Raw genomic sequence first — 25,337 nt, 5'->3', positions numbered from 1 at the left:
GTCCGGACCCAGACCGGCGTCGCACAGTGCCGAACGGTGGCAGCAGGCCGGCCGCGCGCGTTCTAAGCTCGTCCCCGCGGCTCGGGGACCCCGACTCTCGGCCCAGCCAGCCAGTCCCCGGGCGCCGCCCGAGAGCACGGGAGGCAGCGGCCGCGGACAGTCGAAGCGGGGGGCGGCCATCGCCCGCGCCGAGCATCCTTCGGAGCGGCGGAGGGCCCTGCGCCACCGAGCCGCGCGCGCCTCCTAGCCCACCGCCTGGGCCCGGGGGACGCGCGCGCGTGGCCGGGCGGCCGGGCGACGGGTGGCGGGGAGCCGCCCCCGCCCGCGCCCCTCGGCCCTCACCATCTCCTGTTTGCCCAGCCGGGCAGAGAGGCCTGAAGTGGCGGCGATGGCTAGTGCGCCCTTGCCTGGGCCCCCCGCGTCGGCGGGCGGGGACGGCCCGAACCTCAATAACAACAACAACAACAACAACAACCACAGCGTGCGCAAGTGCGGCTACCTGCGCAAGCAGAAGCACGGCCACAAGCGCTTTTTCGTGCTGCGCGGCCCCGGCACGGGCGGCGACGAGGCATCGGCGGCTGGGGGGTCGCCGCCGCAGCCTCCGCGGCTGGAGTACTACGAGAGCGAGAAGAAGTGGAGGAGCAAAGCGGGCGCGCCGAAGCGAGTGATCGCGCTCGACTGCTGTCTGAACATCAACAAGCGCGCGGACGCCAAGCACAAGTACCTGATCGCCCTCTACACCAAGGACGAGTACTTCGCGGTAGCGGCGGAGAACGAGCAGGAGCAGGAGGGCTGGTACCGCGCACTCACGGACTTGGTCAGCGAAGGCCGCTCTGGCGATGGGGGCTTGGGCACCTCCGGCGGCTCTTGCAGCGCCTCTCTCCCGGGAGTCCTGGGCGGCTCGGCGGGCGCCGCTGGCTGCGATGACAACTACGGGCTCGTGACGCCCGCCACGGCCGTCTACCGCGAGGTGTGGCAGGTGAACCTGAAGCCTAAGGGACTGGGCCAGAGCAAGAACCTGACTGGTGTGTACCGCCTATGCCTGTCTGCCCGCACCATCGGCTTCGTGAAACTCAATTGCGAACAGCCGTCGGTGACGCTGCAGCTTATGAACATTCGCCGCTGCGGCCATTCGGACAGCTTCTTCTTCATCGAGGTGGGCCGTTCGGCCGTCACCGGTCCCGGCGAGCTATGGATGCAAGCCGACGACTCGGTGGTGGCGCAGAACATCCATGAAACCATCCTGGAGGCCATGAAGGCACTCAAGGAGCTCTTCGAGTTCCGGCCTCGCAGCAAGAGTCAGTCGTCCGGGTCGTCAGCCACGCACCCCATCAGCGTGCCGGGCGCGCGCCGCCACCACCACCTAGTCAACCTACCCCCTAGCCAGACCGGCCTGGTGCGCCGCTCGCGCACTGACAGCCTAGCGGCCACCCCGCCAGCAGCCAAGTGCACTTCGTGCCGGGTTCGTACGGCCAGCGAGGGCGACGGTGGCGCTGCAGGCGGAGCGGGGGCGGCAGGAGGCAGGCCGATGTCGGTGGCGGGGAGCCCCCTGAGTCCCGGGCCGGTGCGCGCGCCCCTTAGCCGCTCGCACACCCTGAGCGCCGGCTGCGGAGGCCGCCCGAGCAAAGTGACTCTGGCGCCGGCAGGGGGAGCCCTGCAACACAGCCGCTCCATGTCCATGCCCGTAGCGCACTCGCCGCCTGCAGCCACCAGCCCAGGCAGCCTGTCCTCCAGCAGTGGGCACGGCTCCGGCTCTTACCCGCTGCCTCCTGGCTCCCACCCGCACCTGCCTCATCCTCTACACCACCCCCAAGGCCAGCGTCCGTCCAGCGGGAGTGCCTCCGCCTCGGGCTCCCCCAGCGACCCGGGTTTCATGTCCCTTGACGAGTATGGCTCCAGCCCTGGCGACCTGAGAGCCTTCAGTAGCCACAGAAGCAACACACCTGAGTCAATCGCGGAGACCCCGCCAGCCAGAGACGGCAGTGGGGGCGAACTCTATGGGTACATGAGCATGGATAGGCCCATGAGCCACTGCGGCCGCCCTTACCGTAGGGTCTCAGGGGATGGGGCCCAGGACCTGGATAGAGGACTGAGGAAGAGGACTTATTCTCTAACCACGCCTGCCCGGCAGCGGCAGGTACCTCAGCCTTCCTCTGCCTCTCTAGATGAGTACACTCTCATGAGAGCCACCTTCTCTGGCAGTTCAGGTCGCCTCTGCCCATCCTTCCCCACGTCCTCTCCCAAAGGGGCCTACAACCCTTACCCAGAGGACTATGGAGACATTGAGATTGGTTCTCACAAGAGCTCCAGCAGTAACCTTGGGGCAGATGATGGCTACATGCCCATGACCCCTGGGGCAGCCCTCAGGAGCGGTGGCCCCAGTAGCTGCAAGAGCGATGACTACATGCCTATGAGCCCCACCAGCGTGTCTGCCCCCAAGCAGATCCTGCAGCCGCGTTTGGCAGCGGCCTTGCCCCCCTCCGGAGCAGCCGTGCCAGCACCCCCTTCAGGGGTGGGCAGGACCTTCCCAGTGAACGGAGGCGGCTACAAAGCCAGCTCCCCAGCGGAGAGCTCCCCAGAAGATAGCGGGTACATGCGAATGTGGTGTGGCTCTAAGCTGTCCATGGAGAACCCAGACCCTAAGCTGCTCCCCAATGGGGACTACCTCAACATGTCCCCCAGCGAGGCAGGCACCACAGGGACCCCACCTGACTTCACAGCAGCTTTGCGTGGAGGCGGTGAGGGTCTCAAAGGCGTCCCTGGCCACTGCTACAGCTCTTTGCCCCGCTCTTACAAGGCTCCCTGTTCCTGCAGTGGAGACAATGACCAGTATGTGCTCATGAGCTCCCCTGTGGGCCGGATCTTGGAAGAGGAGAGACTGGAGCCCCAGACCACCCCGGGGGCTGGCACCTTTGGGGCAGCTGGAGGTAGTCATACCCAGCCTCATCACTCAGCAGTGCCTTCCTCCATGAGGCCAAGTGGCATCGGTGGCCGCCCTGAAGGCTTCTTGGGCCAGCGCTGTCGGGCAGTGCGGCCCACACGCCTATCGCTAGAGGGACTGCAGACCCTTCCCAGCATGCAAGAGTATCCTCTACCCTCAGAGCCCAAGAGTCCTGGCGAGTACATCAACATTGACTTTGGTGAGGCGGGTACCCGTCTGTCTCCGCCTGCCCCCCCACTACTGGCATCCGCGGCCTCATCTTCTTCACTGCTCTCGGCCAGTAGTCCTGCTTCATCCCTGGGTTCAGGTACCCCAGGCACCAGCAGCGACAGCCGGCAGCGCTCTCCGCTCTCTGACTATATGAACCTGGACTTCAGTTCTCCCAAGTCCCCTAAGCCTAGCACCCGCAGTGGGGACACAGTGGGCTCCATGGATGGCCTTCTCTCTCCAGAGGTCTCATCCCCATACCCACCGCTGCCCCCACGTCCTTCCGCTTCCCCTTCCTCCTTACAGCAGCCTCTGCCACCTGCCCCAGGAGACCTATACCGCCTGCCTCCAGCATCAGCTGCCACATCCCAGGGTCCCACTGCTGGCTCCTCAAAGTCCTCTGAGCCTGGAGATAATGGTGACTATACCGAGATGGCCTTTGGTGTGGCTGCCACTCCGCCACAACCTATCGCGGCACCCCCAAAGCCAGAAGGTGCCCGAGTGACCAGTCCCACATCGGGCTTGAAGCGGCTAAGTCTCATGGATCAGGTATCTGGGGTGGAGGCCTTCCTTCAGGTCAGCCAGCCCCCTGACCCCCACCGGGGTGCTAAGGTCATCCGTGCAGACCCACAGGGGGGACGTCGTCGCCACAGTTCAGAGACCTTCTCCTCTACCACCACCGTCACCCCAGTGTCCCCATCCTTTGCCCACAATTCCAAGCGCCACAATTCGGCCTCTGTGGAAAATGTCTCTCTCAGGAAAAGCAGTGAAGGCAGTGGCATCCTGGGAGGAAATGATGAGCCGCCCACATCCCCAGGACAGGCACAGCCCTCGGCAGCTGTGCCCCCAGTGCCACAGGCTAGGCCGTGGAACCCCGGTCAGCCTGGAGCTTTGATTGGCTGTCCTGGAGGCAGTAGTTCTCCCATGCGCAGAGAGACCTCCGTGGGTTTCCAGAACGGCCTCAACTACATCGCCATCGATGTGAGAGGCGAGCAGGGGTCGTTGGCGCAGTCTCAACCGCAGCATCCGCAGTCAGGAGACAAGAACTCCTGGGGCCGGACCCGTAGCCTTGGGGGTCTCCTCGGCACCGTCGGAGGCTCTGGAGCCAGCGGAGTGTGTGGGGGTCCAGGCACTGGAGCCTTGCCCTCTGCCAGCACCTACGCAAGCATCGATTTCCTGGCCCATCACTTGAAGGAAGCCACAGTTGTGAAAGGTGAGGCCCTTTGACCTTGAGGATGGGAGGGAGGGTGGAGTATTGAGTGGCTTTGGATGCTGCTCTTCCTAATATTTCCTTGACTTAATTGCCAACATGCTGGCTGGGCCTTCTCCCTGTTGGCTACCATGTCATTGTTGTCTTTCTCCAAAGAGCGAGCTTGGCAGGAACGAACGTCGACTTGGCTTTTGAATAGAATTGATGTCTTCCCCCGTAGTTGGGAGAGTTTGACCTTGTTTTAGGTCCAGCCATCTCTTGCCTGGGTTCTTGTGGTCCTGCCCTAACCTTCTGTCTCAGTGTAGGTTCTACAGAGTGGAAAGCTGTTTAGGTCTTTACAGTTGAAGGTGCTCAAGGCACCAGCTACTGGTTCTGTGTCAGCGACTGGGCCCCAGGTCATTGCTGCTCAGGTACAAGGCTTATTCAAACATACCCAAGAGCCCCTCATGAACTGAGCATGAGTCTCAATGGCTGCTCACATGGAGACTGTGACAAGCCTGTCCATCAGAGTCACCGTAGGTAATTCTCACAAGGGAAATGGTAGTAGCTTGGCTTGGCTTCCATACCCTGATGGCAGTGGTTCTCACCTGTGCGTAACTGGGAGTTTCCTGGAGGGTTTCCTGGCTGTGGGTACTAGGCAGGTAAACCTCCCAGGATTTCTGCTGCCGCGGGACCAAGACCTGGCAAAATGGCATTGTTACTAAGTCCTCCAGGTAAAGCTGGAGCTGTTGATGTGGGCACACCAGGTAGCAGATCCCTGGGGAGGTTTGAGAACTCCAGAGCCATTAGAAGGTCCTTGCGGGGTGGGTGGAGCAAAGGTTGGGGGTTGGCATAGGGACCGGATGGGCTCTGCTTCTCAGAGCACCCCAGGCAGTAACACTCAGCCTTGTTAAAGGGTCAGAGATTAAAAGATGGATCTTTTTCAGGAACGTTGGTTCTGGAGGATGCCCAGCACTGTCCCTCCTGCTCCTTACCAAATATCCATGAGCGCAGAGATGGGATTGCTGTGCAGCTGGCAAAGCTTTCTATGTCTCAGGAGTGGCTGGAGTGGAGTACTCAGTTCTGTGTTTCTACATGGGGTTGCTAGCAGGACAGACGGTGTGCCGTAGTGGAGCCGGCTGATGTGATCCGAAAGCAAGGTGGTGGTCTGGGTCTCAAAGGGACCTGTGTACCTTTGGTTCTTAAAGTAAGCAGGCCAGCTGAATGCTCTGTCTACATTGAGACTGTGTGTTCTAGTATATTTGGGACCATGGACTCACTGGATCCAGGCTCAGAGCTTGGGACAAATCCTGGCAAATTGTAGGGTAATAGATGAAAAGCTAATTCTTATTATTATAATTACAACTGAGGCAGAGGAAGAGGAGGAGTATCCAGGAATTACCAGTAGCACAGCACTTCAACAGCTAATTAAATCGACGGGAAGTTGGCAAGGATGTGTCTCTTCCGTGGTGGCGAATCTCTCAGCTGAAGGTCACTTTGTCAAGGTCTTCTTAAGTAGTCCAAAATTTCTAGTGCTAGAGAATTGAGGATAGCTAAGCCACAGGCCGTATAAACACAACAGTGTGTGACTGAATGAGGGAAATCTGTCTGTCCGCCTCACTCACACACGCTTAAGCAACTTCCGTGTCCCCGGTAGAGGACTGGAGTAAACATGTAGAGTTGAGGCTGGGTGGGTGGTCTCTTACTTTGGGAACTCAGTCTGAAGTCCACGCTTTGAAGCTTGAGGCCTGGGGTATAGATAGTCACTACATTCAGAAAAGGGGTTCCCTGGCAGATCAGAAAGAAGGCTGACCTGCAGGGGTAAGTGTGTTTAAAACAGACACCTGGCTCATCTAGTTCTGCTTAAAGTTTCCCACAGGATAAAATTCCTACCAGTCTTCGGGATTCACACGTGTGAAGTCTAAATGGCTCTCCATACAAGCAGACAAGGGAGGATTTTTGGTTACTGTTAGTCTGAATTCTCTGGGTATCATGTTAAAAAAAAAAAACCTCCTTTCTAAAAGGGAATGTTTTAAAGGGAAAACCGATAACTAAAAATTCATCTGCCGTGCCAAAGCCACATGTTCAAGGGGAGGCGTACAAGCCAAATTAGATTTCTAGCAAATAGATATGAGCAGAGAGTGGCCTCACAGTGGGGGGAAGTGCGCATGCCATCTTAGCTTGCTGAACTGGGCCCTTGATGTCTGACGAGTCACAAAGGACCATTGGGAATTCCAGGATGGACATCTTTTTGTGTATAGCTCACAGGCAGGGAGACCTTGGTGGTGTGCACGGATTAAAAGTCCTGTGTAGAGATGTGTGTTTTGAGAGCGTGATTTGAAGAAGCTGAAAGTAGAGTTTGAAGCTGAAATGCAGAATGTCTTCTCTGCTTACCAGGCTCTGCCCAGACTTAGCAGTGCCCTGTGCTTCCATCCCAAGTAGACACAAAGTCCTGGCAGTGTCCCATAATCAACTGCAGTTGATTTGACTGCAGTTGATTTGGAAATTGGGTTGGGCCAGTGGGGTGTGTGGGTGGGTGGGTGTGTGGGTGGGTGGGTGGGTGGGGGTGGTCTTAAACTCAGCTGATTAAGAAGCTAGTAAACACCTGGTATTTGTGTGTGTGAAAAAAGTTTGAGTAGTCTGTTAGAACTGTTGTCTTGTTGGGAACTGAAAATTAATTTAGTTAGCTGTGTTTTAAAACTACTTCTGATAAGACTGTGCACATTATCCCTAATAGGACTGGATTGTCATGGTCCTCCTCTCCTGGTTCTCCTTCAGAGAGGGGTTTTCATTCCGTGGGTTTCTAAAGTGTAAGAAGCTTATTAGATAAGTACTGTGGAAAAGACCTACATTGAGTTCTGTTGATCCAAAAGTCTATCCACACGTCCAATTTCTACAAGATTGGCAAGTGAGTGAGGTGGTTGCAAAGGAGCTGGGGAAGGGGGGGTATCATTGATTTAGTCTAGAAAGTTCTGCCTTTGGAAGTGCTTCATCCCCGGAGCCAGTGCAATAGCCTTGCCAGCCTCTTATCTCCCAGTGGGTGCCACCTGGGCATAGTGCTGTGTAGGGTGGCTCCCACCTCCTAAGGAAGTAGCAGCTGAGGTGCTAAAGAAAGCACTCAGGCTTTGGTGAATGAAAGTCACGTGGCCAGTTCTGCTTCCTTTATTGAAAGAAAAGCCTTTACTGAAGTAGTTCGGAGAAGGAAGGAGGGTGGGGCCAGGAAGCCTGGGTTCTGGTTGCTAATCTTCTCCAGAGAGCCACAGACTCACATTGTCCGCAGTTGATTCCCATCCTAACCCTGCTGGGGTGAGGAAAAGAAGGGTGTCTTAAGCCCGTATAGGGGAAGTGCTAGGAAAACAGCTGCTCCATGCTGCCAGGAATGTGGGCAGTGAGGGTACTTTGAAAATAAGCACTCTTAAATTAAAAATTAGTAAATAAAAGCTGATCGAAAGGGCAGTACTTGGAGACTGGAGGCCATGCCTTCCGAACCGCTTACCTTCCTGTCTCATTGTTGTCTGTGCTCCTGTCTCTAAAGAGCCACACCTCCTTTCTTTAAGAATTCAGCCAGGTAGGTAGCTCAGCCTTTTAGAGCAGTGAGAGGAGAGCAGCATAACAAAACAAGAGAAGATCCCAGAATTTAAAAAAAGAGAAAGAAAGAAAAAGAAAAGAAATTCAAATTACATAGTAGCAGAACAATGAAAAACAGACCTGCTGTCTGCCCTGGCTTCAAAGCACACTTTATATTCCCTTCTGTGATGTCTTCAGGTATTAGGAACTGTTGACAAGGGGAGGATGTATAATTAGAATGTACATTTTAGAAAACTGACTCTTAGCATTGGAAGTTCTAATCTAACGGCCGAGCCCTTAAACTTCCGGTGTTTAATTAGCCAGCATTCTGTTCAGCAGGGATTCGGTTCTGTCTGTTGACTTTACTTGGAGGTGGTCACTCCTGAAGTTTTGATTTCAGCACTGTGCTGTCTGTCTGTAGGGTAGAAAAATGCTGGATTCTTGTCCCCCCACCCCTGCTCCCGCGCCCAAGCAATTTTAATAACAGCAGTTGGGCATAAAGGCGTTCTGTTACAATCCTACTAACAGCTTTTCTTTGGAAGCATATTCTAAGAGCTAGGTAACTTTGCTATCAGATTTGGCAAGCAGGCCGGCTTTTTGTTTTGTTTGGGGAGGGGGGCCTTGGATAGCACAGAATTGAATGTTCTTTGTTCACCTTGGAAACAAGGGAAAATGTAACTTTATTCTTGTATTCACATTGCCAAATAGGGTAAGGGCCACTATGACTCAGAGGGGAGAGGAGACCCAGTTGTGGTAGGGATAGACTCTCCGCTAGTCTCTCTAGACCAGCATGAATAGAGTGTATGGTTTAATATAAGACGTGCCAAGCATTTTAATGTTGACATTTTAGTACACATTTTTTGCATCTCTAGAGTGAATGGCTACAAAGGTTGTGTACCGTTTTTAGCTATGGGTTTGGGGGCAGCAATGCTTTCCAGATATAAACAGAGTACTCTATTCATTTTAGTGTTTTGAATGCATCAGTCAAGACTGCAAGTGGGAGGAGGTAGTTGAGGTGGGTAGCAAAAGGGAGGGTAGGTGTTTCTGGAAGGAGATGCTGACATCAGTGGTAGCCACTGGTCTTTGAGCGTCTTTTGGGGGTAATTTCCTAGGCTCATTCTGAGGGTGCCCTGAAGTAACACATGCAGAAGAAAGTTGGACTAGACAGGGGAGCAAGCTGCACACAGGAGCTGCTTGTTAGGTACAGAATGTGCCAGACACTTCTGAGCTTGGCAGTCTTACTTCTTAATTTAATTCATTGTGTTAAAATGCTGAAATAGAGTTGGTTTAAAATGTACAGGCAGCATGTGGATGATAAAGCAGTTCATTTAATAATTACAATTTCTTTTCCTGTTAAAGTAGAAAAAAAATACTGTTTTACCCAGTCATAGTTATTTGTCCAAAAGACGTGCTAAAAAGAGTAGGCAAATGATTTAAACCCCATTCCACTTTCTTGTGTGTGGCATCTATGCAATGATATTTGCAAACTGTTTCTTTCTTCTAGTGCATTTACTGAAATTGGGTCAAACATTTGGACTCAGGATACATCTTAAAGATAAACCATTACATGAACTTGGTACCAAACCTTTTAATATCTATTTTTAAAAGTATTAGGATTTTCAGAAGCACATGTTTAGAACTGATATTTGTGTATATTTTCCCATACTGCTATTTTTTCCAAAACCCATCTTGTTATTTCTTTCTAATTGAGACTAAATGCTAACATATTTTCTGAGCACATTCAGTCTTTATACAGACACTTCAAAAAAATATTAGTCCCCTACTCTTTTATCTATTAGGAAGTTAGTTCTTTGTGATTTACCATGATATCTAAACGTTGGGTTTTTTCAGTGCATAAATGTAAGCTCTATAGTTCTTCCTAGGATACGGTTTTCATTATCCCTTCAAAAGCCATATGTTGGCATTAGGGGTGACTCTGCTTTTTTGCGTGGTCACAGTGCAGTGTTTAATATTTATTACGATCACATGCTTTCTGTACTCACTCTGTGGACTTAACTTGGACCATCTTCAGGGACCAAAGTATGTTATTAACAATCCAGAAACGAGCTGAACACAAAATTATGCTGGAAGAATTCTACTCATGGTGTGTGGTGAAAAATGAAACAAATATTCTAAGCAAAGCTGAAAGGAAATGTCCCAGGGCAGAAGTGAGTGGGATTCAAAGCTGTTCCTTGTAGTGTTTTATTTCTCTTAAGTATAACATTCTGTGACATCTATACATCTTGTGGTGTCTGCAGAATCAGTTCTTATAGGTATGTATAATACCTGTATTAGCCTGTGTCTGTGTCTGAACACCACATTTGTCATTGTTGACTGCAGAGATCAGAAGAAATCGTCAGAACCCATGGAACCCCCAGAGGGTTGTTGGCTGTTTTGAGGGTTCTGGGAACCCAACCCCAGGTTCTCAGGAGGAGCAGCCAGTGCTTTTCAGAGCTGAGCTGTTGCTCCAGCCTCAGACTCTGGCTTTTGATGACTTTAAAGAGCCTGCTGGTCAGAGGGGCCAGGTGACCTATCCAAGGTCCTTAGGAAAATAGGAGGGGTGGTCTCTGCCTCTGAGGGCCTAACTCAGGTTCTTTACGGTGGATTATCAGTATGGACATAAACACTCTACCTCAGCATTTCCCACTGACCCTGTATTTCTTGTTTCATTCGTGCAGCAGTGAATTTCCAGCCACCTCGTTTTCCTCCTTGTGATAATCACAGTAAAACAGGAATAGTTGAGGAAGAAAGTGAAAGAATGGACATTGTGGGCCGGGCCCCTTCCTGAATTAATTTAGCCAGTTTTCACCGTCAATTTTAAGAACTTTGTTGTGTTAATGTCCCACCCCCAACCCCTTTTTGTATAACTCCCCTTTTATCCATGGATTTTCAAACTTACCTTCTGGTGATCACTTGTGGTCCAGCCTTGCCCCTGAACCTCTTGAGGTCTCCTGAGTGAAACGTTTCTGTTCCTCTGGCAGTCTTTAAGTTTTATTAAAGAGCACAAGAGACGGTACGTGACATAAAATTTGGTCTCCACATATGTTAAGCCCCTTCAGCTCAGTGTGGGTACAGTGTCAGGTGCACGGTAGGATCCACAATTGCTTTCGAGGACACAGAGCTGGGAACCGCGACCTCAACAATGTGCTTGCAGGCTGGTCAGGTTTAATTTGGGTAGAGTAGTTATTAAATACCATCATAAGAGCATTGGAGAAGGTGGTCCAGAGATTGGCACACTTCGGGTGATCATCTGGGTGCTCTCTCCACTGGAAAAACTGAATGTGTGCAACAGCTCCCCTCTCTCTGCCTCCCCACTGTTATACTGTGTAAGGAACTGCTTGGGTATAGACAAAGGGTGTGTTTGAGGTAGAAAAGCAAAGTGCCCATTGAGAAGATCACTCACAAGAGGCAGAGGAGAGCAGGGAATTTTGTAAGGAAGACATTTTTTTCTAGGCTAGTTCATCGGGAAGGCTGAGGCCACCTGGCAGTGCTGAAGCCAACGCTCTTCAAGAACAGAGCCAGCCCTGCTGACCTGTGATGCCGGGCTAAGAGTCTTACCTTTTGTGTCTTTGTCCCATGCATGGAATATCATACACCCCTCACAACCTGTTAGCAGCTTCCAAAGAAATGAGTCATTAACTCAGTTAATGACGAATAGATTTGGAAACTCACCAATTTAGAATTAACCTCAGGACCAGTTTGTAGATAGTCAGCTGTTGTAGGGTGGTTATCTTCCCAGGACCAAGTATCCCACAGGGTCTTATTTTTCTTAAGGTCCTTAAAAAGAAGTTGTGGGGAAGAGTATTTAGCTAGATTTTTGCATGATGACAAATGGGTTTTGTTCAAATTGAATCGGACACAAGCTGCCCCTTTTGGAGGTAGTTTGATTATAAAAGAATTCTTAGGCAGACACACCAAGTGTTCATTAGATGCTCACAGTTAAAAACTATAGCCTGCCATCATGAACAGCATGTGTCCGATAGAGACTTCCAATCATACTAGAACTGAGGCAGCTTCTCCAGGTTCAGGAGAGAGTCGGGTTCAAAGTTCACCATCTTGCCATCATGGATCTGTTGAGCACTTTCTAGAAACGAAATATTCTGGAATGGAAGAGTGCCCTAACAGACCAGTCCTGGCCACTGTGTCTGTTATTGAAGAAGAAGCAAAAAGAGGTGACGTCCTCCTCAAAGCATTGAGAGGGAGAATGGGTAGATGCATCTTGGGACCACAGGTCCATCTTGGAGCAGTGACTTGTGTATTGGGTTTAGAGAGAGGAGGAATTTGGGTGGGCACAGTACTGTGTAATTGAGCAGTCCCTGGTGAGGTGTGGTTCTCTTCATCCTTATCTCAGTTCTGAGTCTTCAGGGTGGTCCACAGTGCTTGCTGGAGGGGACAGCTGGCTACTGCAGCATGGACTATCCTAGTGTTCAGAGGTGATTGTCTTCATGGGGGTGGGAGGGCTGCCTTGGAAGGCTCTGCTGTTCCTGGAATCAAAAGTGACTGTAAGTCTAGAGTGGCAGCTTATCTCTGTGCCTTCAGCTTTGGAGGGGGATGAGATAGATTAGGCGGAATGAAGCCGACCACACACACACACACACACACACACACACGGGGCAGGGGGGTGGCTAATACATCAAGCTTTTGCCCATTTTTTAGTTACTTTGTGGGCTTGTATGAGAAGGCAATGTTTTTTTCCACCAAAGTAGCTTCTGGATTTATTTAAGAAGTTAGTTGTAAAACCTAGGAACCCCACTTTCTGGTGTGCTAGGAAGGAGCTCTTGCTATCACATATAGATGTCTTTTCCAAGTATGGTGTGTGTGAATTCCCCGAGTATGGCTATCCGTGTGCCTGACTGCAACTGAATGCATTCCAGGAAGCTGCTTGTCACTGCTGTGACCCTGCTGTCCTACGCCTTCCTAATTGTGAGAGAAGCAGAGCCGACCTCTTTCTCCTTCCCCCGGAGTTAGGCCACCCTGGGCTACTGCCCTACCTTCTGCCATCTTCAGGATCCCAACCACCCCTGGCAGATGGGGATGGTGCTGTGGGTGAGAGGTCTTAGAAGTAGACTGAGAATGACTCCACTAACATTTAAAAGTTTGCAAAGGATGGTTTGGAGACTGGGAACAATAAGCAGGATTTGCCCTTGACTGAGGTGCTGTTTTTTGTGTGACAAGGACAGCAGTTGTGTAAGTAGGACTGTGTGGTACCTAGCAGGTATGGCAGACTGCTAGGCCTTGGTCCTCAAGAAACACCTGGAAAGGAGAGTCCAGTGGTCACTTTGGATGCTCTTCCAGGTATGGAGATCTGGCTTGCTTGGAAAAGTACCTTTCTGTGAGTGCAGGGCTGAAGCTGAGGATGGCCAGTCTGAGTCTGTCAGTATGCAGAACACACGTGACAGATATCTCCAGATACAGGTGCAGGGTTTTAGAAGAGCTCGCTGGTGTTTGGAACCAGTTCAGCCTCACTCTGCTAAATCACATTTTAACAAGTCACTATAGAGCCAATGCCGTAGAGAACTATCTGTCCTGACAAGCTAGGAATGAGATTCACCCTTCCACATCTCACCTCCATGGCTTGTTACGCCTTCCAGAAGTCAAAGCATAACTCACTGCTTTCCAAGGGAAGTCGAGGAAAAATTAATGTCCCATGATTCATGTAGACTGCATGATTCACATGTGTATACATGGAAAATTCGTCATAGCCAGATAGTCTTCTAAGATGGCGTTCTGAGGGCATTCTCTTGAAAGAAACATCCTTGCCTTGCCTTAGCCTCTGCTGCTGTCCCTCCTCCAGCCTTTCATAGTTTATTATCCTCGGACCATGAGATGGGGACCCTTTCTCTACAGACCTTCCTTCTGAGTAGCCATGCCCAGTTGGTGCTGGGTTTCCTCCCATGCCCCTCCCAGCTGCTGCAGAGGGCTTGGGAGAAGACAGAAGTTCAAAGGATGCCTGCTGCCATCCTGATTGATCTACAGGTCTCTGGCCTCTGCCCCTGGACCTGAATGACCAGAGCAGGTGACATGTGTGTGCTTTGGGTCTAGCTATCCAAGGGGGTTGGGAGGGCCGGGGACAGTGGCTTTGTCTACTGTCCTCAGCCCAGACTTTCATCTTCTGTCACAAGGAGCCTTGGCCCTGGCTCTATCCCAAGTGTCCTGGGCCTGAGTACTATGGTGTGGTACTGGTAGGGTCACTGCTCGAGCTGAAGTAGTCTTTTTAAAGGTGTGGTACGGACTTTAGTGCTCTGATTACCTATAAGGTGCGCCCACACTGAATCCATGTGGATCACGTATAATTGGCTGACCTGTACCTGCAGTGGCTGGAGCAGGCAGGGCAGCCCCTATGATGGCTGGATGCTATGCCACTTTGTGGTATACAGTAGGCTTTGGCTTGGTTCTGTCCTGCCTTGGTTTGAGTGGAGCAGGGAGGTAGTTCCCCTTCCTCAGCACCTTCTCAGAGTCGAGCTGAGTGGGTTCTCGGTTTGTTTGTTTTGTTTGTTTGTTTGTTTGTTTTTTGCTAGAACCTGCTTCCCTGTAGCTTCACAAACCTCCCAGTGGTCATCTCCCCCAAAGCCCCTTAGAAATCTTAGGTGTTAACATTGTTGTTCCTGATGCACCTTAGGAGGGGGAGGGGCTATGACAGCAAGTACCCTATGCCCTACTGCTGTGACTCCTCAAACAGCCTGAGGAGCCAGCAGCCCTTCTCAGCAGGTCTGGAGAAGTCTTTGTAGTTCAAAACACCGGCATGTGGCTGCCTGCCTGCATGACTGAATATACTCAGAGAAGTGAAGGAGTCTGACCACAGAGTGTGAGTCATGCCATAAGCATGTGCTTCTGATGTAAAAATCAATACTCATGTATGTTTTGTTTATAGACACTAGGGTTTCTATATAGAATCTCCTTTGATGATTTCACTGTGGTTCTTCTGGGGGTATGGATGAGGTGGGGAGTGGTTATCCCTGTCTTCAGGAGTGGGCGTGATTGACTTAACTGAGACATCACCTAGTTGACAGTGGCCATGGTCCTCTTGGGTCTGACTGACTAGTTGAGTCATCATGCCTTCCACACATGCATCTCACCGAAGTATGGGAAGCTGTGTGGATTTCAGGGTGCAGGGATGGCTGCAGAGAATGACTCTGTGCCGCCCCCCCCCCAAGGGAGTAGTGGTGTGAGAGGTGGCTCATGGGGGTGCAGGCTGGGGCAGAGGCCCTGCTGAGCTCATTTTAGTTCCTTGTTATGACAAAACATCTGACAAAAGCAATTCAATAGGGTTTATTTTGACTCCAAGTTTGAGGGTACAGTCTATCATGGTGAGAAAGCATGGCAGCAGGAGCTTGAGACAGTATCCTCGATCAGAAAACAGAAAGAGATGAACAGTGTTCCTCAGCTCAGTTTCTCCCATTCTACTCAGTCCAAGATTCTAGCCTACAGGATAGTGTCACCCACAGTAGTCGGGTGGGTCTTCCCAGGTCTGTTAACCAGAGGTTTGTCCCCTAGGTGATTGATTATAGATTCTTTCAAGTGACAATCAGTATTAACCATCATAGCTCCCAAGCAGATTGGTTATCAGCTGAAGGAAAGCACTTGAATCTGTTCTGAATATTTATTCTACTTTCCCATAGTTTCGATGAGAAAAAAAATAGGTTTTATAACTTCAGTTGTAAGCATCTTTATAGTGTAAATAAAACATAGTCTTTTACATCAGTGTAAGTCATCATACAAAAAAAAAAATGTGCTAGACCTGAGAAAGCAATGAGGCCTCTTAGAGAATATTTGTAATTTTAATGCTAGTCCTTGTACCAACTATTCCATCAGGGTAGAAGCAAAGCCCTTGAAGTCACATTTTCAGATGACCTGAGAAAGATTTGGGCTGATTATGAATTGCAGGTGTGGTGCGTATCAGTTTCTCTTTGTGAAGCTGAGAATCAGCAAAGCTTGCATTTAGTAGTGATCAGATGGATTCTGAGCTGTGCTGTGCATTAAGAAGCCAGAGGATCATTGTAAAGAGTGCTGGCTTCACAGTCGGTCTTATGACTCGCAGGGTCTGTAAGAGGATAGCGTGGCCTTTAGCAGACAGTATTGCATTTCTGAAGTGCGTAAGCTTGCAGATAATTTCCAGGGGTATCAGTTAGTCTCAGGTGTAACACGCAGGTGGAAAACGTGTGGTGCTATTTTGACGAACTTGCTTGCGCCTTCTCTTCAGCCGGTGGGTTTATCTGCCTTGAAGGGTTGGCAGACTGGTTCTGTGAAGAATTGGACAGTGAAAGTTCGTGCTTGTTTTTCTCTTTCATTTGGAGGTTGTGTTTCTCTTTTTTCTGCTCCAAGAAGTGATATAAGCTGTAAAGTTGTTTTGTTTTCTTTTGTTTTGTTGTAGTTCGTTGAACTTAACTTAGGTTGACTAAGGATCGTTGTCCTGAGTGCAGAGAACATGAAGGCCAGACAGAAGGACATGGTCTCATGCAGTCTAGCAGGCAGGCTTGTTTCCCAAGGCATGGTGAACATCACCTAGTCTCCCTCATTAAAAGGGATCAGATACTAGCATGGTATTTAATGTCTTTTGAAGGGAGCACTATAAAAAGTCAGTGAAAAAGCTTGCATGATCTCATACATAGAATATTAAAAAAAGAAAACCCTCAGGTTAAATGTACAGAGAGCTCAGTAAAACTGGTTGTCAGATGGCTGGGTAAGGTGTGGGGAGGGAGGAAAGAGAGGGGACAGACACAAAGAAACTAGCATATAGGACAGATGGCTCTGTGGGAGTCTACAAGGTGTGACAATTAATTATGTTAGGGATATTTTGTTGGTTTACAAACGAGTAACCGTTATCTGCTCTTGCTACCAAAATGCAAGTAGAGAAGGTGACAGGAGGGAACTGGTTAATCCACTCCTGGTAACCTTTCTACTATGTAGATGTGACCCTCAAAGATGCACAGCACAAAACAACACAGAACGAATGGTGGGAACTGGAAGAAGAGACTGGGCTTAAGTGGACTGGTCTGATTCCCTTGCTCCCACTGGGTCCCTAAACGTCTCTGCTGGAAGCCAGGGGGAACCTCCCATTAGACAACACTAGGAAGGAGCTGCCCCCACCCCTGCACAGCCCCACCGGGGAGGCCCTCTTTTTTCCGGCCTTTTTCTCTGGTTTTAACCTGGGATTAGAATGTCCTGGTTTGAGAGAAAGGGTCCCCTAGGATACAGAAGACTCGAGGATCAGGGCTTAGGCTAGAGGGTGAAAACAGCTTTAATCCACAGTGTAGGATCTGCACCTGAAGGCACCTGGGGGTTCCCAGTAAGGGAGAAGCTAGTTCGATGCCCACATTGGGAAACAGCCATCGAAACATTGGCTTCTAAAAGCCTGGAAGCTGAGCTGGCAAGTTCCCATGGGCAAAGCTTTGGGTGTGTTAGAGGAAGTTTGAAGTGAGGCGCTTGCTTCACAGGCTGGGAGGCCTCTGAGCACACCTTGGCTGGGCCATGAGGAGGCTGCCTTCCTTGAAGGCTTGAGCAGGAGCAAAGGGCAGACGCCTATTACTCGCTTTAGCCCTGAGAAAGCTACATCGTTTCTTCAACCCGTCTGGAATTGATTGTATCATTAGCAAGTTACAACTCGAAGGTAGGGAGTTTGTTTAATAACAAGCATTCAAAACGAAAGGAGTTTAATTGTCAGTGGAAGTGTGAGCTTCCATAAAAGGAAGTCAGGCTCTCTCAAGCAGGTTGTCACAGGGAGCTTAATCATCTGTGTTTTCCTTTTGAATTATGTTTTTTTTTCCCCCAGTTTAGATGAAAGGTTAAGTAACCGTTTTTCTTAGAATCTCTGGGTTTGTTATCACACCCAACCTTACTTTTTTTTTTTTTTTCAAAGTAAGGAGATACTAAATTATCAGGCATATTTTTCTAGGAATTTCTCTTCCAACTGAAAAGCCTGTTTTTCCAACTAGTTTTTTTTTTTTGTTTTTCTTGTTTTTGTTTTTTTGTTTTTAAGCCTAAACTTGGCATTGAGGTGGACTTGGAGGATGTGGGGACTCCCAAAGCGTTCATTTCTTCCTTAATTTGATCTGCTACTAGAGATACAAAATATGTGGCCTCTGGTTTTCTTTTGTCATGCAAATCAATATTCATTTAAATAGCACTAGTAATTCAGAGCCCTGAATACGTTACCGAGTCCACACCTGCTCTTCTGTGCACTGCACAGAGCCTCTGGAACTCTGAGTGAGGGGTTCTATGTTGGGCTCTTTGTGGGAGAAAAGCCTTGCAGAAGTTTAGAGACAGAACCTGGGCTTCCCAGGGCGGAAGTGTATGCCTGGGACCCTGACCATGCACAAACCCAGAGTCTCATGAAACATTCCAGTGGAAGGAAAGGTATTAGTTGGCCGGCTCAGATGTCCCTGGTATGTCTGTCTGATTTCTTGCTAACAGGCTCTGGGTTTGGTGCTCAACCTTCTATGCAGTGGGACTTCACTGTCTTGCTGCTGGACTCATGTACTGTAAAGATCTCCCCTCTCCTTTCCCTGCCCCCTCTCTTCTTTCTCTGAGATCTGAGCAGAACTTTTGAAGGTGGAAGCATAGGCTCATTTGAATTCTTTCTGCTCTTGAAGTGTAAGGGAAGAGGTGATCCTCAGAGACTTTGGAGTCCTGGCCTGAGACTGGACCCCACTTGGGATGTATCCGTGTCATATATCATCTGTGGTTGCTGAGCAGGGGTGAAGCTGGGCTCTGTGGAAGGGCACAGGGATGGGTGGAGTTTCTATAACTTGCTTATTTGCTCTTTCATGGCTATGGGCGCTTGCCGTTCTGAAGGATCATCTCGGTTCTTATGGAGTTGGGTCTAGAAATGCAAGGAAATTTCAAATCCTGTGACTCAGGTCTCATCATGAGTTACCACCAGATGCAGGACAGACGGTGGCGGTTCTGTCCTGTGTGCAGGGCAGGATCCTTCCTAGGTCATTCTACCACTGTGACTGGACAGACAGCTCAGAGTTTACCTTCTTAAGGCACATGCAAAGCAGAGTGGCCATAAATTAATCATCCCTGTGTTGCCTCTAGTGGATTTGACATAGGTAATGAATAAATAAATGTGTACTGGCATCTCATCCTTAGGAACTATAAATATTTAAGGTTGAGCATGTCAGATTAGTAGCGTTAGAAAATATTTTCCTTCTTCAGATTCAACACAAACCAGCCCAGTGACAGCCTTAAAAGTAAACGGAAAGACGTAGGGCACACACATCCTAGTCCATAGGCATAGGGCACACACATCCTAGTTCACAGACATAGGGCACACACATCCTAGTTCACAGACATAGGGCACACACATCCTAGTTCACAGGCATGGGGTACACACATCCTAGTTTGCATCCAGGTCAGTTCTCAGCTCTCTCTCCTCTCTGGACAGGAAAGGTCAAGGGCTTGAGTGGGAGCTGAGGCCTAATCTTTGGTGTTCATCCCCACCCCTACCCCATTCCTAGACCTGGGCTAGCCTTCAGAATGTGGCCCTCAGGAAAACATTCTGGCTGAGGTAGGTCAGGGTTCTGGCCAACATGCTCAACGTGACTTTGCCACCTGTTCACATTGGAGAAAGGTGTTTTGTTCATTGGTATAAAGATAGCCAGTTTCTGGTGGGCTGACCAGCTCAGATACGTCTCAGGTCCAGATCCGGGGCTCTGAATTGGCCCAACCCAACATCTACCCCATCGATGAACTGCTGATACATGAAGGTCATTCCTACAGATCTCAAAATACAGGTTCTCTACGACACAGGACAACAGGATATCTCAGAGGAGCCCCAGTGAGGGTCCAGTATCAATAGAGTAGCAGAAGCCAGAGGCCTTGTATCAAACCAGTGAGTCACTGCAGTGCACATTTGCAAGCAAAGTGTGAGCAAAAGGGTATACAGTGGGGACACACTGTGACACAGTACGGCTTCCATAATGAGATTTTTTTTTTCCTCTGTTGGTGGGGGCAGGTACGAGGAGAGAGGGGATGAGTGGGATTGGGGTTCATTGATGTGAAATCCACAAAGACCCAATAAAAAATTTAAAAAGAAGAAGATAGCCAGCTTCAGCCTCAGGCTGTCCTTTCAAAGAATAGAAACAAAACAAAACAAAACAAAAAAAACAAAAAATACTGGGAAGCTATTATGGCAACCTTTCTCTACCCTACACTCTTCAGTACTGCTTTCCAGTTTTAAGTCTCCATGGAGTTGGGCCCTTCTGGCTGTGTTGTGTCCATTGAGACTCCCAGACTCTCCTTGATTCTGTTTCTACAGCCCTCCCTCCCCTCACAGGATCACTTTCTGTGTATATTTATAGAGGTTCTTTCCCCCTCTCCCTCCTTCTCTCTCTCCGTCACACATAAACTTAAGTAGAGATTGAGGTTCAAGGGTCAAAGGTCAGAATTCCGTTGGATGTTGGAGGTGTGTCTAAACCTTATGGTGATGATATTAGAGCTAAGAGGTCTGACCAGTTTAAAGGTCAGTGTAGCCTTGTGGTGATCATCATAGGGAGTGACTGGTAAGATAAGGAGGGGTCGTCATGATGTGGCATTATGTCTGTGTCACACACACACACACACACACACAGACACACACACACACACACAGGGGAGGGACTTTAAACATTAGGAACAGAGAGTCCTGGGGGTAGAGTCATGCTGCTCCTCCATTGAAGGGAGAAGCCAGTGAAGATGGTAACTTGCTTGCCCTCCCGCCGCTCGCTCGGAAGGAGAGTTGGCAGCTCTTGGCACTTGGGGTAATGGGTGTTCTCTAAGAGAAGCTGAGAGCTGTGTGGCAGCAAAGGTATGATTGCAGTAAAGTTTGGGGGGCAGTTATTTGAAACAGAACCTCACCTTGTACCCATGGCTGACATGGAGCTCACTGGTAGACCAAGCTGACCTCAACCCCCAGAAATCCGCCTTCCTCTGCCTCCTGAGTGCTGGGATAAAGGTGTGGACCACCACGCCCAGTTAAGTGTGTGTATTTTTAAGAAGAGTGGACCCCAGGCAGCCCTTCCCTGGAGGGGTCAGAGGTTACAGCAGTAGTGCGGCCCCTCGGCAGTTGGAGAGAGCTGTAGTAGTTGTCATTCGTCCTTCGTGCTGGGGAGGCAGGCTGGTCTCCTCCAGCTGCACGTGTGCAGACAGTTGCCGTGAAGGCAAGAACCCTTGCCTCATCCTCTGATTTTTTTCTGGAGTGCTTGGCAAAGTGTGTGTGTGTGTGTGTGTAGACTTTTCTCACCTGTGCGTGTACCCTGCCACCGCCCCAAGTCTAGGACAGCCACCTTGAGTTTGCATCAAGCCCCTCATTTCAGAGGAAATGTCCAAACCCTGATGGCAGGTCCGTGGGTTAGGGGAACTCCTGGGTTCCTGGGGTTCCTGGAGCACGGCTCACCAGTTTTCTTCTCTTTCTTTCAGAGTGAAGCGCTACCGGCTCCATCACTGCCGAGTTGAAAACTGAATCCATTCAAAGGAGATGCTTAGCATGTTTCCAACCAACTCTGCCCTCTTTCCTCTCAACGGGAGCAATTCTACATTCTGAGACTTCTGTGAATTAGATAAGGAACCAAGAGGCAGGTCCGCCTCTCAGCTGTCCCCATCCGCCTGCCCTCTTCGCACGGTTTGCGTTGCGTTTCGTTTCCTTTGTAAAGTAACGGACTGACGGAGTACACTCCGGGAGATTGGACGTCTCCGACGTTGGCCTCCACAAGTCCTGGACATTGCTGTCATTTCTCTTGTTACTTTTTCATTTTGACAAAGCGGATTAATCCCTCAGCATGCAAGGAGATGCTGTAATACACATGGAAGTGGTCAAATCTGGTATTTACTGGCTTACAGTCAAAACTACCACAGTCCTACCTCAGTTCAGGGTGAAGCCGGATTGTTTGGCAGGGTACAGGGCGGCTCTGCCCCAGGATCACATACTGACCTCCATCTCTCTGTTAAGTAGATGTGGACCACAGTCCAGGTACCTGAAACGTTTCCCTACGCACAGAGCCCGGTGTGGGACTGACAATTCTCCGTGGGATTGGACTTGAAGATGGATTAATCCTAGTAATTCCTAAATGTGATTGGAGCAGCCTCCTTTTGGAGATCATCAGCCGTATTTGGGGTAGGGGTGGGGAAGGGTGGATCTTTCTTTGTATCTTTACGAGGCTTGTTGACTCCTCTCTCTGTAGATGTTCATGTAAGTACTTCAGATTGCAAAAGCCTTTTCTCCCCCCTCCACAAGCCTCCTGTCTCTGAATCTTAGCTCGCATTCCTCAAACCAAAAACTCAACGTAGGCATGCTCACAGCTCAAGGCTGGTTTGGGTTTTTGTTTTTTTTAAATATATTATCTCTGACATAATGTTACTTTTGTTGGCCAACAAGGTTGCCCTGAACAGGAGGGGAGGCATTCCAGCCGTTGTGCTATTAATGGCAAAAAAAGAAAACCATCTCCCTCCCTACACTCGCCTGTCAACGGTTCTTGACAGAGACTACCCTGGTTCTGTTGTCAGTGTTCTGGAAATGTCAGTGTTGTGGAATTGTTTCACATGTCACCTAGAAGGGCTGAGCTTGCCGGCAAAATCGCCATCGCCTTGCTGCTCCGTCACAGGGCTGGAGGCCCTGCCTCCCTGACCCCCACTTCCCAGTGCCTGTCTCCATAGTCCATAGAGGCTACATTAACTCTTGGAAATGTGAGTTGCTGGTTTATTTTTTATCGTTGTTTTTGTTTGGGAGAGTATATATATATATATATAAATATATAGATATATATCACTATAGAATAATGCATTGGTAAGATAAAGAAGGGGCTTTTAGAGAACGACCAAAAAAAAAAAAATTCCATGTCTTAAAAAATATATTTAACGGCGATGCAGCTGTCTTCCCGCTTCCATTGCTGAGCTTGTAGAAGAAGGTTGTATTGCCAGACAAAGTTGAATGTAAATTGACCTCCCCCCACCCTGCACGAATTCTCAAGGTTTCCCTTCCTGCAGTTACACACCTTAGCAGTACACAGCACTTGGGTGGAAGTCCATTCTGGTGTGTGCTATACTTTACTGAGATGTTAAAGGGTCTCCTGAAATCTTACCTAGTGTTGACGAGGAACCTGTGCTGTTTGCTGTGTAACTGAATCCCCCAGGGACCTTAGAGCTGATCTGCTGACTGCAGCGCGGTGAGGCAGTTGTGACATGCCCTCCATGCTAGGAACGGTCACTGCAGGACACAGATGGCACATGTCCCCGATGCAGCTGACTTGAGCAAAAAGAGAAATCAAGAATACATTAAATTCCCCTCATCCTGTACATTTCAAGAAGAGCAGGCATATGCAATATTTACATCCTTAATTTAGTTTACAGTAATGGAACCAAAATGTGTGAGTGTTACCTTTGCCACACTTCATGCTGTATATTGGGTCTTTGTACATTTTTTGCTTGACTTAATCTTAAATTTAAACTATTTTTTTGCTATATAAACTTTAACAGTTATTAAACAGTGTTTTCTTTGGGTACATGTTTCCTGGATATCAAGATGTTAAATATATTTCTCGCTATTGTGTTTCAAAAAGAGACTCACCCTCCCTGTTGTCTTCCGCTGTACATGCTGTATATAGGGGTCACGTGATGCCGCTGAAGACAAGGATAAACTGGAGTAGTTTAGTATGCTGTATTTAGTCTGTATTGACCATGGATGCCCTCCTTAATAGCCATATGCAATAAAATAAAAATACATTATTTATGAAATGAATACAGATTGGAGGATATTTTTCTACACAGATAACCAGTTTAACTTAGAACAAGTCTCATCCTGGATGTCTGGCATTAACAAGCACTGTGGATTCTTTTGTTTGTTTGGTTTGGTTTTGGTTTTGGTTTTAAGACAGCATTTCTCTCTACATAGCCCTGGGTTTCCTGGAACACACTATGTAGACCAGGCTGTCCTCAGACTCACAGAGATCCACCCACCCACCTTTGCCTCTCAAGTGCTGGGATTAAAGAGACACACCTCCACCCCTGGGCCCACTTGGATGCCTTTCCATTTTGATTTTATTCTAAACTGAAAATGGCTCTCTGTCATAAAATTCAGTTTCTGACAAAAGCAACTTGAGGGAGGAAAGTGTTTATTTTGCCTCACACGTGCAGGGTCGGGTCTGCAGTGGCAGGAAGGTCAGAGCAAGAGCTTGAAGCAACAGGTCACAGCACAACTGGCTCATGCTCTCTCCCCACCACCACTACCACTCTTTTTGTTTATTGTTTGTTTGCTTTTTGTTTTTTGAAGTGTGTGTGTATGCTTGTGCACGCACGCCTGTGTGCACATAAGTGTTTGCACTTCCCCATATGCCATTGACCACTTCTGGGTGTCAAGTTTTCTCCTTCCACTGTGTAGATCCCAGAAATAGAACTCAGTTTGCCAGACTTGCTAGCAGGTACCTATTTCTCAGAGCCATCTTGCAAGCCCCGCTTTCTCCTAGCGATACAGTCCAGGACACTAGCCAGGGAATTGTGCCACCCACTCTTCCGACCTCATTAACCTAATCAAGATAATCCCCCACAGAGCTACTCAGAGGCCCATCTCCCATGGGTTTCTACATTCTTTCAAGTTAACAAAAACATACTAAGAGAGAAAAAATTGAGACCTTGTGGTAGGCTGAGTATTGTTCTAACTGTTGGATTGATTACTTCTTGGCTCACCAGACTTTTTGTTTTATGGATGAAGAGTCTGGAATGTAGATGTGTGTATGTATATGGTGTGTGTGTGTGTGTGTGTGTGTGTGTGTGTGTGTGTGTATGCAAGTAATCTGCCTAAGGCCATTCCTAACAGCAAATCTCAGAGTATGCGGCACAGGACAGTATGATACTTCCAGACACATGAAGACACAGTGTAACCATCGTACCTGAGGTACAGCTTAGGAGCAGAAGATACTGAACTAATGTTTATTGATTTTTATCAAAGGCAGTTTTTGGCCCTGCTGGAAGTGACTTTGTATCTGTGTATATCCTCTTTGCTCTCTGTATCTCTTGCAGTGAGTTACTAAAATGTAAACAAACCCTTCCACGTAAACAAACCCTTCTGCAGGAAACTCTGTATTCATTCACATTAGAGAACAGACTGGAATCAGATTCCCTGGGGCACAGGCACATGCTCTGTCCTCAAGAATTTGGGAGACATCACCCCATCACTTTCCTATACTGAATCTGCTTAGGTTTCTTGTTCTTATAGTATTTTGTCCTTTCTGTTTAAATCAGTGCTTCTCAACCTTCTAATACTGCAACCCTTTAATACAGTTCCTCATGTTATGGTGACCCCCAAACCATAAAATTATTTTTGTTGCTTCTTCATAACTGTAATTTTGCTACTGTTGTGACTCATGATGTAAATATCTGATTTGCAAGAGGATATCTGATATGTGACCCCTGTGAAAGGGTCATAGGACCCAGAAGTTGAGAACCACTTGGGTTAAATGCTTG

At 49.0% G+C, this 25,337-nt stretch overlaps 1 protein-coding gene across 1 annotated transcript; it reads left to right on the top strand.

The window, feature by feature from the left end:
- Positions 1-388: 388 nt before the first annotated feature.
- On the top strand, positions 389-23,616 carry Irs2 (insulin receptor substrate 2). Its single transcript, XM_028766342.1, has 2 exons — positions 389-4,361; positions 21,303-23,616. Exons 1-2 carry the CDS (start codon positions 389-391, stop codon positions 21,305-21,307), a joined length of 3,978 nt encoding a protein of 1,325 aa, XP_028622175.1. The 3' UTR covers positions 21,308-23,616.
- The last annotated feature ends 1,721 nt before the right edge of the window (positions 23,617-25,337 follow it).

Source organism: Grammomys surdaster, unplaced genomic scaffold (assembly GCF_004785775.1).
Source record: "Grammomys surdaster isolate TR1022 unplaced genomic scaffold, NIH_TR_1.0 167, whole genome shotgun sequence".
In the NCBI taxonomy this organism is placed as follows: domain Eukaryota; kingdom Metazoa; phylum Chordata; class Mammalia; order Rodentia; family Muridae; genus Grammomys; species Grammomys surdaster.
Note: the sequence above shows the minus strand (reverse complement) of the source record. Positions and strands in the feature narration are given on the sequence as shown.